This window comes from Melitaea cinxia, chromosome 11 (genome assembly GCF_905220565.1).
Source record: "Melitaea cinxia chromosome 11, ilMelCinx1.1, whole genome shotgun sequence".
Lineage (NCBI taxonomy): Eukaryota > Metazoa > Arthropoda > Insecta > Lepidoptera > Nymphalidae > Melitaea > Melitaea cinxia.
Window position 1 is genome coordinate 17,634,552 of NC_059404.1, and position 15,109 is coordinate 17,649,660.

Below are 15,109 nucleotides of genomic sequence, written 5' to 3' on the forward strand. Positions count from 1 at the left end.
AGCGGGTCATCTCTCTCTCTCTCTCTCTCTCTCTCTCTCTCTCTCTCTCTTTCTTTTTAACTGACTTCCAAAAAAGGAGGAGGTTCTCAATTCGACTGTATTTTTTTTCTTTTTTAACCGACTTCCAAAAAAGGAGGAGGTTCTCAATTCGACTGTATTTTTTTTATGTATGTTACATCAGAACTTTTGACCGTGTGGACCGATTTCGACAATTTTTTTTTAATCGAAAGGTGGTGTGTGTCAATTGGTCCCATTTAAATTTATTTGAGATCTAACAACTACTTTTCGAGTTATATCTAATAATGCGTTTTTACTTGACGCTTTTTTCGTCGACCTACCTTGTATTATACCGCATAACTTTCTACTGGATGTACCGATTTTGATAATTATTTTTGTTGTTGGAAAAGAGATATCCCTAGTTTAGTTTCATCATAAGGAAACCAGGATCTGATGATGGGATCCCAGAGAAATCGAGGGAAACTCTTGAAAATCCGCAATAACTTTTTACTGGGTCTACCGATTTTAATAATTTTTAATTTAATCGAAAGCTGATGTTTGTCATGTGGTCACATATAAATTTTATTGAGATCTGATAACTACTTTTTGGGTAATCTTTGATAACACGTAGTTACTTGACTATTTTTTTGGTCGATCTACGTTGTATTACTCGTCGATGTTATTGAAGTCGGTTTTTTTTCGTTTGCGAGCAAACACAATTATTCTCTCTCCGATTACCAAAATGTTCGGAGGGTGGTGCTGGCGGGACGACAACGTGACAGTGTCCAATGAATAAATCGACCATACTTGTTGGTAAATCAAGTTAATATCAAAAAGTTCTTCATTTAATTGTAAGTAGGTGTCGAGAGCACTTCTAAATCTTCATTTTGCACTAAATTTCTTAATTATTTAATAATAGTTGATCTGATCAGCTATCACTGATTTGGAAAGTATATTCTGCAGAGAAGGAGCCAGAAGAATTTAAAAAAAAACCTAGCATTATCTAATATAGCGTGGCAGCAAGCGTCACAAAATCAACATAATTTGTCATTTATATAATCTGGTACAGTGTTTGTCCCGGTAATTTTCACACTGCCCCTTCGTGACCCACTTAATACTTTTAAGCCCAAGCTGGTTCCATTAGCTAAAATAATACGCACTTATTAATATTAAAAAATCGATTTTTTTAGATAAGGCGGGAATATTGCAGCCCGGTATTTTATATTAAAGTCCCGGTACCGGGTCGCAACCTGGCGAATGGGAAACGCTGATCTGGTATATTAAAGACAAATTGTATTGTATATTGTATTGTTGTTGTATTATTATGTTGAAGTTTAACGATTTTTTTTGACTTTAAATGCATATACAATTATACGAGTACATATATACTAGCTGACCCCGTGAACGTTGTTTTGCCATAAATGTTATTATCCCTGTTAATCCCCCCCCCCTTATAACTTAGAGGTATGAAAAATAGATGTTGGCCAATTCTCGGTCCAGCCGTTTCGGAGGAGTATGAGATATGGTAACTAACATTGTGACACGAGAATTTTATATACAAGATTAAAATATTGGTCTAGAGGTGCTTATTTATCACACAAATGGTATTAAGTAATGGACGTATATCATGGTATCGCCTAAAATTTCATATCAATGAATTTCTCCTTTATAACTCAGTACTCAAGATATAAGTAGTGATGCAAATGGTTTTAGCTGAATAGGTAACGTTTGACCTTTGGTACTGTAATCTGATATTTTTTTATTCTTGATATCACAGTAGCTTTACTACACATATTAAAATCATCCCTAACGATATCCCGGGAAATGTATCTTGTATCGTGCTAACGTGTGTGATATTTAATTAAGAAAAAGCTCCGCCGTGTCCGCGGACTCGTAATTAAACCTCTCCGGGGCAATCGAACTGATCGCCGCGTTCACATTCTCGCCCGTACGCCTCGTACGGCCGACCCTCATCCTCCTCGAAACTAAACGAACTTCGCGTTTACTTTATCCCAATTCCTAACGTGATAGGAAATGTAATTCTTTCTTCTGCGAACTGTCTATTTACTGCGTAACTAAATAAAGTATATGAGTAACTATTACTTGCATTTGTATACGTTTGCAATTATTGTTGATACATAACAAAGTGAGCAATGAGATGTCACCGTAAAATATAAAAATAGATGTTTCATTCACAGACTTAATACCTCTTGAAATTTAAAATTATTTAAAACTTTAATAAATATACAATATATGAGAATAAGAACAATACAAATCATATCTACATTAATGTTACGACACAGAGAATATTAAGGACAGCGAACACACGTTCCTCGTGCGACGCTGCGTAAACAGAGCCGATACGATCGGAACATTATTTATTTGCAATTAATTCGGCGCTCCGCCGCGCGCCGCGCGCCGCCCAGAGGCGCCGAAACTCGCCGCTCCCGCGTGTTTGCTTTCTAAATTGCATGACACAACCCTCCCCGGGCACGTACAGTTCTCTCTACTACTAATATTAGTATTTTTTTTTTTGTTTTAATTTTTATATTTTAGTCATGTCCCACAATGGACAAAATAAAGTATAATGAAAATCAGATAACATTTCCGTTTAGCGACTCCTAGTCCACGGCCACGTCATCCGCTACGTCACCGAAATATCAGGAATTGCAAAATAATGATCACGACAAATCCCGTTTCAGCGAAAGGTTAACTTAAATGTGCCTCTTTTGTTAAACTACAATGTTTCTATCTATTTCTTGTCTTTTTTATTATTTTATAACAAAGAAGATGCAACACGAGCTACAATTCGAATGATAAAAACTGTTTGCGGACGTAATTGAATGTGAAATGAATTCGATGAGGTTGGGGGCCGGAGATCAAAGCGGAGCCGCCGGGTGCGCTTTGTATAGTGTCCTAATTCATTTCAAAGAGATACGACCCCCGCAATCTTTACAACTTCCGTAAGGAGACGAGGATTTTATTTTAAAACAATTTACAAAACAAATAGAGTTATGAGTAATTGCACATATTTGTTAGTATATAAACGAATACTAGTCGAAATGCTACACTTGGCTACACGTGGCACTTTTCTGTGCTTAACATCGCGTTTTTGTTACTTTTCACAAAGGCGCCGTGTCGGCCTACGGCACAGCGCGGGTACTTCCGCAGATAATCCGGATAATCCGCGCTCCGCCGCTGTCGCGTTTTTGCACGCGTCGTCTGAAAGCGCCTTTACATAGTAATGTGCCACCTACGAGCGAGATCTGTACGCAATACGTACCTATTTGATATTTTACTGTTTTCTTTTTAAGACATTAATACACGCTATAGAAACACTCTTATTTTGTTTATTTTTCGTTTCTATGAAGTGATTTTGAACATTTACCCGCACGTTTGTGCTAAACAAAGAGGAAAATCGCCATTTGGTAAATTAAGATTCAATTATACCACCCTATCCTCGATAGTACGTGTTTTTACATGGAGAGAAATTGGAAATGGGCTGATTGGGCTGAGGCCCTTCAACTCATGACAGTTAATTTCGTCCGCAAATCAAATCATACCTAGCGGCCGCCCTCCGAAGTAGACGACGATGTCATCTCATTCGACCAGTACATAACTCTGCTGTAGTATAACCTAACTAAGAAGAATTTGTATTTATTTCAATTTATATTATGGTATATTTAATCTTATCAATTAATCTGTTTAATATTTTGAATATTTTATTAATTATTATTCACAAAATAGTTTTTCTCATTAGTACCATGACATTTAAAATGTCTTTCTCGATTATCATCATACGGGATGATTTAAAATAGTTATCACTCACTCGCAGTCCATCAACACAACATCAGCTCGATAAGAGCACCGAGGACTGGAGGGCGACCCGCGTCATGCCGGCACCTGTCATTCGGCGCGACGGACGCTATTAGCGGCAAGTCATTAGATTATGACGATGTCCTCTCCGTAGATAACCGCCCGATATAATTCAGTCGAGGGGCTCATCGCGTGTACTCTGCGTGCGTCCTCGTGTCGTGCGAACTTTGCATAAGTCAGGTCCCGATGGTCGCCGATGACGACGCGCGGTGGCCACCGTCTAGACGCACAAATTACGACCAGCTCGCATTTAGGACATTCATTAACTGTCCGCAGTTATCATAAAACACAACTAAAGGGAGGCCGGTAGTCGGCAAAAAGTCTTGACAGTAGCATAATATATTGATAGTACACTGATAAAACAGAAATGTTTCAAGATACCTTCCTAACCGCGGTAAAAACATATCGCACGTATACGGAATCCGTATTTAAAAAAAAAATACACTTTTGTGTTTGTTAAAAGTATTCTACTGTCTGTAGTCGGTAGTTCCTGTTACGTATATGTTACGCTGGGTCGACGCAGCGAAGTCAAAGCGTCGTGACTTCTCACGGTCTAGTGCGTTCAGTGTAGATGCGAGGTGTGTGGTCCGCGAGAAGGGCCATTAAGGGTAGTTAATGGTAATTACTCGCAGCGCGTACTGTAATAATTGTTGATAGTTGGTAGATCTAAAGAGTTTTACATTTCATGGTTTTATACGCGTTTACTTATTGACAAGTATTTTATTAATATCAATTTGTTACAATGAAACATGTACTTTATCTAAATTGTATTCAACCAGGCTATTGAAATAATCATGTGTGCGTGCCCCTTCCAATATCGCCTCTTAAAAAATATTATCAGCAGTTTTAGATAGTATGCAGCAGACACGAATAATGACCGCTTAAAAGGCCAGGTCGGCGGCGGCGAGTGTTGGGGTTTGTTGAAGTGCGGTGACAATTCGGCAATTCGTTCGAGCCGGTGAGAGGTGCTCGGGCGCCTGAAGCGCCTCTCGAGCTGACGTCACGCGTCACGTCATCGAGAGCCCCTCCACTTGCGGCTGGCGAGGCGGCGGTCGCTCACTGACTTCCCAGCCTCGTAGACACGCTGGCGCTGATCGATATTTCTAAAACCCTAGATGATTAGTATTCATCGCACATGTTCCATTTCAATCTCACACATGTTTTTTGCTTCCAGGTCCACCGGGTCCGCCCGGCAAGCGCGGCAAGAAGGGCAAGAAAGGAGATTCTGGCGAGCCGGGACCTCCGGTACGTAAAGAATTGTTGTTACAACAGAATAAAAATGCTTATTATTATTTATAGCCATCCCATTTATAATTTTCGTACCTTCTAAGTTTAATTTACGTAGCTCTTTAGTTTTTTTTATTTTTTATTTTCGTTTTATTATTATTTTTGTTATATTTATTTGCAGGGGTTGATGGGTGCTCCAGGGAAGAATGGATTCCCGGTACTTTTTATTTTACTTTTTTTATATTTTTTATACTTCTACGGGCCTAATAATTATATAATACATTGTTTAAATTTATTTTCTATCTTCTATTTTTTCTATTATAACTTTCAGTTAAGGTTACAATGTAGAATAACCAATAGTGGCTAATTTCTTATTTTGTCAATATTTCATAATGTTTGTATATCTTCCCTACAAAATTACAGTAATGGCCACCCAAACAATCACACATTTCTATGTATCCTCAACTGTACGAGTATAAAACGTTCTACATAAGCGCTTATCTTTATGTTCAAAGCCCCAGCTCTTATTAAATAGCTTCCCAAAAAGAATATGTGTGTCATATGATATGGTTGTGTCTATTGTTAGCTCCGTTAGGACAGCTCAACGATACCGATTGACGTTTCAGGGAAGCAAGGGCGAGAAGGGCGAGCGCGGCTTCATGGTAAGCGCCGGCCCCGAACCCCGTAGTGCGCAAACTAGCCCTTACTAACCGCCGCGTCGGCTCATTACCGCTGCCTTGAAGCCGCATCTGATAACGTGGATAAATTAATATAATTAGTAATCGGTAAAATCTATTTACTATGCCGTTATCCAGTAAACAAAACAAAATGTTTGAGAAACAGAAAATTAGATGGTCTTTACAATTTGAAGTCGTTTAGTAATTACTTAAATATAAACGACCGCGAGGCACGTCGACGTGGACATTCAGAGTAGCGGAGAGGCAGCGGTGAGGGCAGGCCTGTCCTGCACTGTAGCGCCCGCGGGCGGGCTGAGGAGCCCTGTAGACCCTCTGAAGTGACGTTCCCTAACTGAGGTGTTTTGTAATTCATACGAAATTACACCTTACATATTCATTTAAAGAAATTATTCAAAAACTCCTTATTAGTACTAATTTTTAGTTTTATGGTCCAAAATCTAAGGTATGAATTCGTATGTCTCTCCGTAGATGTCCTTCCTCTGTCTAGTAGTAGGTTGAGTGGGTATACTAATTTAGTTATCGTGATCGAGCCTCTAATGTGAGTTGGTAATCGTTTGTAGCCAGTTCGTTAACTCGTAGCTTCCCCTAATACTTCCGCCTATCACTTGAACTCTACTTACTTCCTGAACTCCTTACCTCCTGGCTCATACTCACTACCGTACTGGTTTGTTTTTTTTAACAACTAATATGCATTGAATTATAATTTTCGTAATTTTTAATACTTTATCCATCATTTTCAGGGTCCTATTGGTTTGGATGGTCCCAAAGGAGATCCTGTGAGTACCCGATATATAAATTTGGTCACATTAAATGTAAATGATTAAAATTTTGAAATCACGTTAAATCATGCAAGTTTCCTTGAAATTGTGATTTGTAAATCATTCATTATCCAAAGATATTTTCACTTTATCACATAATGTCTTTCGTACCCGGTAAATATCTCATATCGTACGTATTAACACAGGGTCGGCCCGGGGACAAGGGGCAAAAGGGGGAACACGGCAACCCTGGTTTTGACGTCTTCGCTGCAGTGAAGGTAATAACTAGTTCAATTTTTATTTCATCTCATCGAGTTTTGTTATTTAAAAAAAAATGAATCGATAAAGGTAACATTAACCTAAAAATCATTTAATAACTTTTACGCATCTCTCAGAGATCTCAAGTTTAATCATGGCGAATGTATTGCAACACAAATTAACTGAAATTTCGTGTTCAAAATATGGAGAAGCCCGACTGGGGTAGTCGACCATACAGAAAGTCACAGCTAAATAATACTACTTTCACGCAGTGTTGTGTGCCTGTGGTGATTAAGGTAACCAGAGCTCCTGGGAGCGATTTTGGGTAAGGTTGGCAAACCACTTGCAATGCTTCTAGTGTTGCAGGCATCTATAGACTACGGTAATCGCTTACCATCATTACCATCAGGTGAGCCGTATGTTGGTTTGCCGACCTAATTATATTTAAAAAAACTCACTGATAAAGTTCAAAGGAAGCGCTAGCTAGCAATTCGAAATGTTTGATATTCGGGCGATTGCAGGGCGTCAAACGTTCGGTGGACAACTTTAAGATGCACCCTTACACCACCGCCGAGATCATAGCCGTCAAGGTACCGTGCGCATGCGTAGCGCAACCGCGGCTTCGCGTTGTTGTCTGTTCAGCGGCGGAATCTTTTACGCCTTTCGATGCTATCGTTATTTTGCGCTTACCTTACAAATCATTTCGTTCACGTGAATTTATTTTGATTCATTTCGTTGTAGATAGATCTTTTACTTATTTGTGTTTAGATTTTATTTTTTTTGTTTTTGACGTCACTTGAACGTGCACTTATCTAAGATTCTATTTAAAAACTGTGAAATATTTTTGAGTCCGTCTCTGGGACACTTCAAAGTCTCGTTCGAGTGTCGTCAGGTTTTGTGTTTGTGTGCGCATGTACTGACGCGGTGTATCCGTAGGGCCTGCAGGCGGCCGGTCACAACATCTCCGCGCAATCCATCATCCAACTCAAGGTGAGTCCGGACTGCTCACACTCGACCGGCTCTCTATCGACTACCATGTCCTCTCCTTTACTTTTCTTATAGTTATCCTCTGTCTCTTCTTCATACCCGTAAGTCTGCTGGCACTAACGGCGAATGACTTATAACAGAACAACTAATAAGACTCATTAACAGATATTCTTTTCACTGTAACAATGATTTCTTCATCAGAAATAAACTTATATCTAAATAACGACTCGTGTCATATAAATAACTCTGTCTATCAATATAAAAATAAATATTGATTTTGTTTTGTATCTTAAGAATTCTTTGCGTCTTGGTGTATTTATTTATTTATTCTTATTGTACACCGAAATACAGACACATATAGAAAAGATACACAACAAGATGTACAAAGACGACCTTATCGCTAAAAAGCAATTTCTTCCAAATAACCCTTTGGTGTAATATTCTTTATTTGATAGATTGATTCCCTTATCATCATCATTCATATTCATATTCGTATTCATCTTCAATTACATAACTTAAACATTTCATTCAGTACTTGCATGCGCTATCTGTGACTTGTGTTTTGTGTGTTCTTGATATTTCTGCACGAAAATAAAATACTACTTTAAAACATTTTTGTTTTGTACTAGTAAATGTAAACTGTCAGTAATCCCTCTTTTTGGATTATATCCTATTTGCAGAGAATCTTTACGGCGAGACAAGTGAATATAGTGGCTTTTTAACATTTGTAGGGAGAGCCAGGAGAGCCAGGCCCGCCGGGGTCGCCGGGGCCTCCAGGGGCGGAGGGAATAGCAGGAGCAGAGGGCCGAGTGGGACCCGCCGGTGCCCCTGGTTCGGCCGGCCCAGCGGGGCCGCCCGGCCCTGTGGGACCTATAGGACCTGTCGGACCACCGGGACCTGCTGGACATAAGGTCAAAGAAGTTTTAAGCTATTTATTATTGAATAGTCTCTGCGATTACTGAAAATTAGTTTTTGTAGAGTTGAAACCAGTATTATGTAATGTCATATTTTATTTTTTTTACAATTATGTATTAAAATGGCTGTATGGCTACGGCATTAAAGAATATAGCCACCCCATCTCTTTCCGTCAGTGTCGTAAGAGGCGACTAAGGAATCACACGTTTCCATTGCCACCTTGGAACTTATAAAGCCGACCGATGGCGGGATAACCATCCAACTGCTGGATTTGAAATACACAGGCCGAAGATGGGCAGCAGCGTCTTCGGCGCGACACGGCCAGCCCTGCGGTCATCAACCCACCTGCCCAGCGTGGTGAATATGAGCAACACACATGAGTGTGTTCCCGCCATTTTTGGCGCGAACTTGTGGAGGCCTATTTCCAGCAGTGGATTGGAGTAGACTGAAATGATGATGATGAAATAATGTCTCAAAGCAATTAGACCTCTTTTTTTCACTATTTTTTTAACATGACATGTAACCATGTGATATATATACATGAGAAACAAGAATTAAAAGATTTTTAATTCTAGTATTTGCTAACTTAAGCGGAATATATGTAAGGGCGCCAAACATTTCTATGCATCCTCAATAACAACTCTCTTTTATCGTTTCCAGGGCGACAAAGGCGATAAGGGCGAGAGAGGTTTCACGACGACGTTAAAGGGCGACTCATTCCCGACCGGCATAATCGAGGGCCCGCCCGGTCCGCCCGGACCTCCCGGTAATGCCTCGTGACGTCTCGTCGCAGACTGTACGTCGCTTACGTGACGCTTTGCGATCATGACGCCGCAGTCGCATTCTCTATAGCGATGCCCTGTTAATTCTCTTCTAACCGTCGAGGCGTCGTAGCGTCTCGTAGTCGACGCACAGTCAGTAAAAATGTGGCATGTTTGATGTTCGCTTCAAAATTATGGTGCAGTATCAATAAGTACATTACGCTAAGCAAACTAATTCAGTAGAGTTGTCTAGTTGTTTAATTGGTTGGTTTTAATTCCGCATAAGCTTGCTCAGCTAGAGTTTTAAAACCTTAACATTGTTGCTTACAGTTATTTTAACATCGATTAATGTTTAGAACTGAAAATAAAAAACTAATTTCTAAGCTGAGATCGATTGCAGTAGCAAGACGTCGACGTAAACAAAAAAAAAGTATCCGTGACGTGTTCACTTTTTATTTGTCAAAAGTGTACCAGAATCTTGTTCCTTTATTTTTTATAGTCATTTTTTTAAACTATCACATTTGATAGACACACCTTATATCCAAAAATACAAATTCAATAAAGAGTGAACTCGGTAACGGACGGTGCGTGCGCCGAGGTTCGGCTGTAGCTATCGGGCCGAGCGATAGCGAGCGGGCGCGAGTGTGAGCAGGCGTGTGTTGAAGGCGCGGAGGGCGCGCGCGGGGAGCGCGGCGCGGCGGGCGCGGCGGGGCCGCCCGGCGAGCGCGGCGCGCGCGGCAAGCGCGGCAAGCGGGTAACGTCGCAACTGGCGCACCTGTGTCGTCTTCCACTCTACCTATACGTTTCCTGCATCGAAGTGTCTTTCCTATATATTTCTCTGTACGTTCAAGAGTGTGTCTATCGAACGCGCTCGTCGGATATTTGTACATGTCTGATTTTCTCATGTGACCATCGCAACGATCGCTGTTCTATCTTCGTCGATGGTTCGATTCTTCCATTCGTAGTCGAATTCGCATGTAGTCTGTCGCACGCTCGCATGCCGATTGAGACCGCATGAGCCCGTATGAGACAAACCTAGCCGCTAACGATTGTGTTACGCGTAGATTGTGATGGTACGAGTGACAACTAACGATAGCTTCTTAGAGTGGCTTTTAACGCGCGCTCGTGAGCTCGCGCCTGCGCCGAGCGTGGACGCGCCGCGCCGGCGACGACTTCAAGGTAGGCTTTTAATTTACTATTAATATTTGGGTAACAGTATTAGTATGATAGTAGATAGTAGTAGTATTAGGTGGTCATATAAGTTGCTTAAAAAGCTTGGTTGATGGTACTGCGTTTTGCAACAGGGATATAATATGTAATTACGCCTACGAGATCGAACATTCGTCTGGATTTTTATATACAAATTAAAATCAAGATCTATCAATGTGGATAAAATTGAAAGTGATCAGTAAGCCGTCGAGAAGCTGATACGGGTAATAAAATTAGTCCGATTAGCCCGTTGACGCAATTTGCAGTGACCCTGCGTACTGCTCCGATGGATTTTATGTTTGATGCCCTCCTCGGGTCTGGGTGTAATATCTATTATGTATTATTTATATGTATGTTTACATACACTATACATACTAAAATATTCGGCTGTTACCTAAAACACAAGCAGTAAGTTGCTCGCCTTAGACACAGATGATACACGAAACTCTAACACGTTGCAGGTGCGGCGGGCAAGGAGGGCGCGGCGGGCCCGCGCGGCCCGGCGGGCGCGGACGGCCGGCCCGGGGAGCCCGGCGTGCCCGGCCCGCCCGGGAAGCCGGTACGACCCGCCTTGTATCCCTATTGCCTCTCACTTGGAGATTACCTTCAGTTACACAGCTAATAAGGGAAACCTTTACTGTTCAGACCAAAATTACTCCCCCAACACGAGAAGCTATCGTTTTGAAATGTTTGTGATAATATCAGGATATTTGATGCAATTCGAGCCACGACGGGTACACCACTACACCCGCATTGATAAAAATGAAGAATATGATATTATTGAGAAAAAATAGCTCTACCTCGATATTACCCGTACGTTCCAGGGTGAGATGGGCCCGAAAGGCGAGAAGGGCGACTACGGCGACATGGGCTCGCCCGGCATGCTGGGCGCGCCCGGCCTGCCCGGCCCGCCCGGCTACCCTGGCCTGAAGGGCGACAAGGGAGACAAGGGCGACTCGGTGAGTGGCACTTACTATTTATTTATTCCTTGTATTTAATTTAAAACCATTTCGTGCAATACATGTTTACCTAATTATGAAACTTTTACTAATTACTTTACCCTATAAAGAGAAAAGATGAATCAAAAAGAATACCGATACTTAATTCTCTATTAGATAATTTACAATATGCTGTGTTATTGTTACATGTAGGTTCCATCTGCCCTCACTGAAGCTACACTTTTTAGCCGCTGATTAAGTTTATACTAAGGCACAGGCCTTAGAATTTTTTGTTGATAAAATTACTGCTAAGGTCCTAATTATTTATTTACAAAACTTTTCAATTTCATTGAAAGGCTTTTTTTTATCCACGGATATTTCAGTAAAGTCAGTAATGTTATTGTACCTCCCAAATATTTTATGATCACCACAAACCTAACTATTAATAGCGTTAATATTAGAAAAACGCAGAAATTACTAGTTGCGAACTCTACCTGTTAATTATTAGTTTTACCCTTTGAAAGTCGCACTCGCGGCGAGAGGGGAACAGTATCCAACAGCATACAGACAACAGAGCCACCTAGCGTGTACTATAGAAACTACAAAGGTTGTTACATTAATATCGATAGTATTACATTGCAAACTAACTAAATGGCGCTGGAACGGAAATCTAAGGCTTTAGATTTGTATAAATATAAACGAGACTTAAAAATTAGGTTGCCAAAGAAATTTGACTTCTGACATGTGGACTTTGTACGCACGCACTTTTTTTATTTTTTTATCTTATTAATTTTGGTACATCTTTGAGCTTTTTACACCTTTTAGTCTTTACATTAAATCATTATAGAAATAAATATATTTTGTTAGAAATTTTTCAATTTCATTCTGTTAAGGTAATATATTGAAATATACACTATATATAGGACTGTACAGCAAACCTTTTCAAAAAGCGTAGTACTTCGTTCTTACCAAGGTCTATAAACCCCTCACGTTTATTTATTAGATTGAGTGCGAAAAATTGCAGTCAATTTACACATATGTATCTAACGTGTGCTCGCTCTGTTCCCGGTGCGGCGCGGCGGCTCCAGCAGAAGTACCGAAAGCTGAGACGCAGGCAGGTAACTATCCTCTCCGACTCACACTCACATGCACTCACATGCACTCACGCGTACTCACACGCACTCACGCGCACTCACGCGCACTCACGCGCACTCACGCGCACTCACACACACTCACACGCACTTACACGCACTCACACGCACTCACACGCACTCACTCGCATTCACACTTCCTCACTTGCACTCACACGCGCTCACATACACTCACACGCGCTTACATGCACTCACACGTGTCACACACACACATACACACACACACACACACACACACACACACACACACGCATCCTACGAACACGACAGATTATTCGTTAACTCTTGTGGAACTGTTAATCTTTATGCCCACTGTTGAACTTGCAGGGAGACGGGACCGGCTACGAGCTATATGGACATGAAATGGTAAGTTCCGTTTATATTTCTAAGCGTTGAAAATAACTTCTTTTTTTTTATTTCTATTAGAGTTATTTAGTTAAACAATTTGATGACTTGGCTAATAATATGTTTATTTCGACTATTAATCGGAAACTATTTAATTGTATATTACGTATTTACATTATTTTTTACGTTTTTTACATATTTTTGTATTTTTTTTTATTTTTTGTTTAAAAAATTTGTCAATCATAAAAAATTATAACCGTATTCCAATCTAATAATTTAGTTTTTATATAATCAATATATTAATTTTAGGTACAAGATATATTTGTCGCAACCGTCACCACGTTATCCACCCCTATAAAAACGATATTTTCATAAGCTCTAAAACTCGAAACTGTTATTTATTTAACATTTTACGATCTTCTACATTTAACAATTTTATTGTAACTATAGTATTTTTGTGTCACATAATCTAGGTTAAATCACCAGCTACAAGAACACAGATTTTCCTTTAATTTACCATAGTTCTATCACATCATCATCTCCAGAGTTCACGACCATATTACCAACATTTTTCTATGGGACTATCGAAGTTGTCAAGAAAACCTTAGAGAACTCAAATGTAATTACAAAACTAAACGTGTTGCTTTCGGATCATCGATGAACAGAAACCGATTTTCTATGTTTGATCAACTTTTAGTTTTAAATTATAAGTTATTATGAAGATATATCACGAAGTCATGACAGTTAGGCTTGACGTAATGACTTGTGCCGAGTTCTGTGGAATATCTGTTGAGCCTTTTCCGGACACATCTCCGCTAATGACACATGTACAATACAAAAAGTTTATCTTCATATCTTCAATCTATCAACATATTTTATATCAATTTATCACATATTTCATAAGTCTTAATATCTCTGGCTTTATCAAGATAATTTATTTCAACCTAAATCCTCTTACCATCTGAAAGGTCATATTACTCTGTCTTTTGTACAGAGAAAGTTGTAACCGCTGATCTTGCACGATACAGTATTTCAGGCAAAATGTAAAACATGTGTTGCGTGTGAACAGATGATGGGTCCGCCGGGAGCCCCGGGGCCCGCGGGGCCGCCCGGCGTGGCGGGGCCGCCCGGCATCAAGGGCGACAAGGGCGAGCCGGGCACGCGCGGCAAGGCGGTACGTCATATCAAACCACAGCATACACAATTACACACCCCATACAATGTATCTGTGAGCCATTTTTTACTCGAGCACAATTTTTGGTTTCACTTATTATGCTACTAAACAGACGTTATCACCCATGACTTATGTTGCGAAGATAAATCTACCTTTTAATGAAAATATAATTCAAATTATAGGGTGAAAGAGGGGAAAAAGGAGATCCCGGTCCTATGGGATTACCAGTGAGTATAACTACATCGTACCTCCACTTTCTCATGCTTATGTCGTGACATAAGCTTTTGTACGTGGCCCTACAAGTAGTAACGTGTCGATCGTTTCTCAGGGCCCAGTAGGGCTGCCGGGCGAGGCGGGCGAGCCGGGCCGCGCGGGCGACGTCGGACCGCGGGTGAGTGCTCAGACCGACACCTCGACCTAACTAACATGTGTAATTATAGTCTGGTTGAACTGCATTTAAAACTCGGAATTCAACCTCTTAAAACACTATAAATAGTAATTCTTACGTAGAAATCATTAAATTTACACGTCGCGGCTCTGGTCCGCCCTCGATCACTCCCCTACACTCGGCCACACTTCTAACCGACTAACAGACCGTAGCGTCCGTAGAGTGGACAGATTACTTAGTTGTTACGCATGTTGTATGACGTTCCGCGCGCCGCTCTCGAGGCGGGACGGGGCCGGGTTAAGTCTTGTCGGGGCTCCGCGGCCCCGCGTGGCATGGGGACACAGACTGTCGTTGTGGCTAATGTATGATACAACGTGGCCCCACAAGTGACCCGGCCCGGTCCGGGGCCCGGCCGGCTCGAGGCGGC

The 15,109-nt window shown here is 40.8% G+C and overlaps 1 protein-coding gene across 1 annotated transcript in view; it reads left to right on the forward strand.

The window, feature by feature from the left end:
- LOC123657664 (collagen alpha chain CG42342) overlaps window positions 1-15,109 on the forward strand; it is a 36,511-nt gene that overhangs the window by 17,849 nt on the left and 3,553 nt on the right. Inside the window, exons 2-18 of the mRNA XM_045593185.1 lie at window positions 5,048-5,118; window positions 5,616-5,762; window positions 6,539-6,574; window positions 6,763-6,834; window positions 7,336-7,404; window positions 7,751-7,804; window positions 8,533-8,712; window positions 9,377-9,482; window positions 10,107-10,231; window positions 10,542-10,656; window positions 11,148-11,245; window positions 11,511-11,645; window positions 12,713-12,742; window positions 13,103-13,141; window positions 14,190-14,294; window positions 14,477-14,521; window positions 14,623-14,685. Of these exons, the coding sequence (XP_045449141.1) occupies window positions 5,048-5,118; window positions 5,616-5,762; window positions 6,539-6,574; window positions 6,763-6,834; window positions 7,336-7,404; window positions 7,751-7,804; window positions 8,533-8,712; window positions 9,377-9,482; window positions 10,107-10,231; window positions 10,542-10,656; window positions 11,148-11,245; window positions 11,511-11,645; window positions 12,713-12,742; window positions 13,103-13,141; window positions 14,190-14,294; window positions 14,477-14,521; window positions 14,623-14,685 (1,490 nt within the window). The remainder of the gene's footprint in view (window positions 1-5,047; window positions 5,119-5,615; window positions 5,763-6,538; window positions 6,575-6,762; window positions 6,835-7,335; window positions 7,405-7,750; window positions 7,805-8,532; window positions 8,713-9,376; window positions 9,483-10,106; window positions 10,232-10,541; window positions 10,657-11,147; window positions 11,246-11,510; window positions 11,646-12,712; window positions 12,743-13,102; window positions 13,142-14,189; window positions 14,295-14,476; window positions 14,522-14,622; window positions 14,686-15,109) is intronic.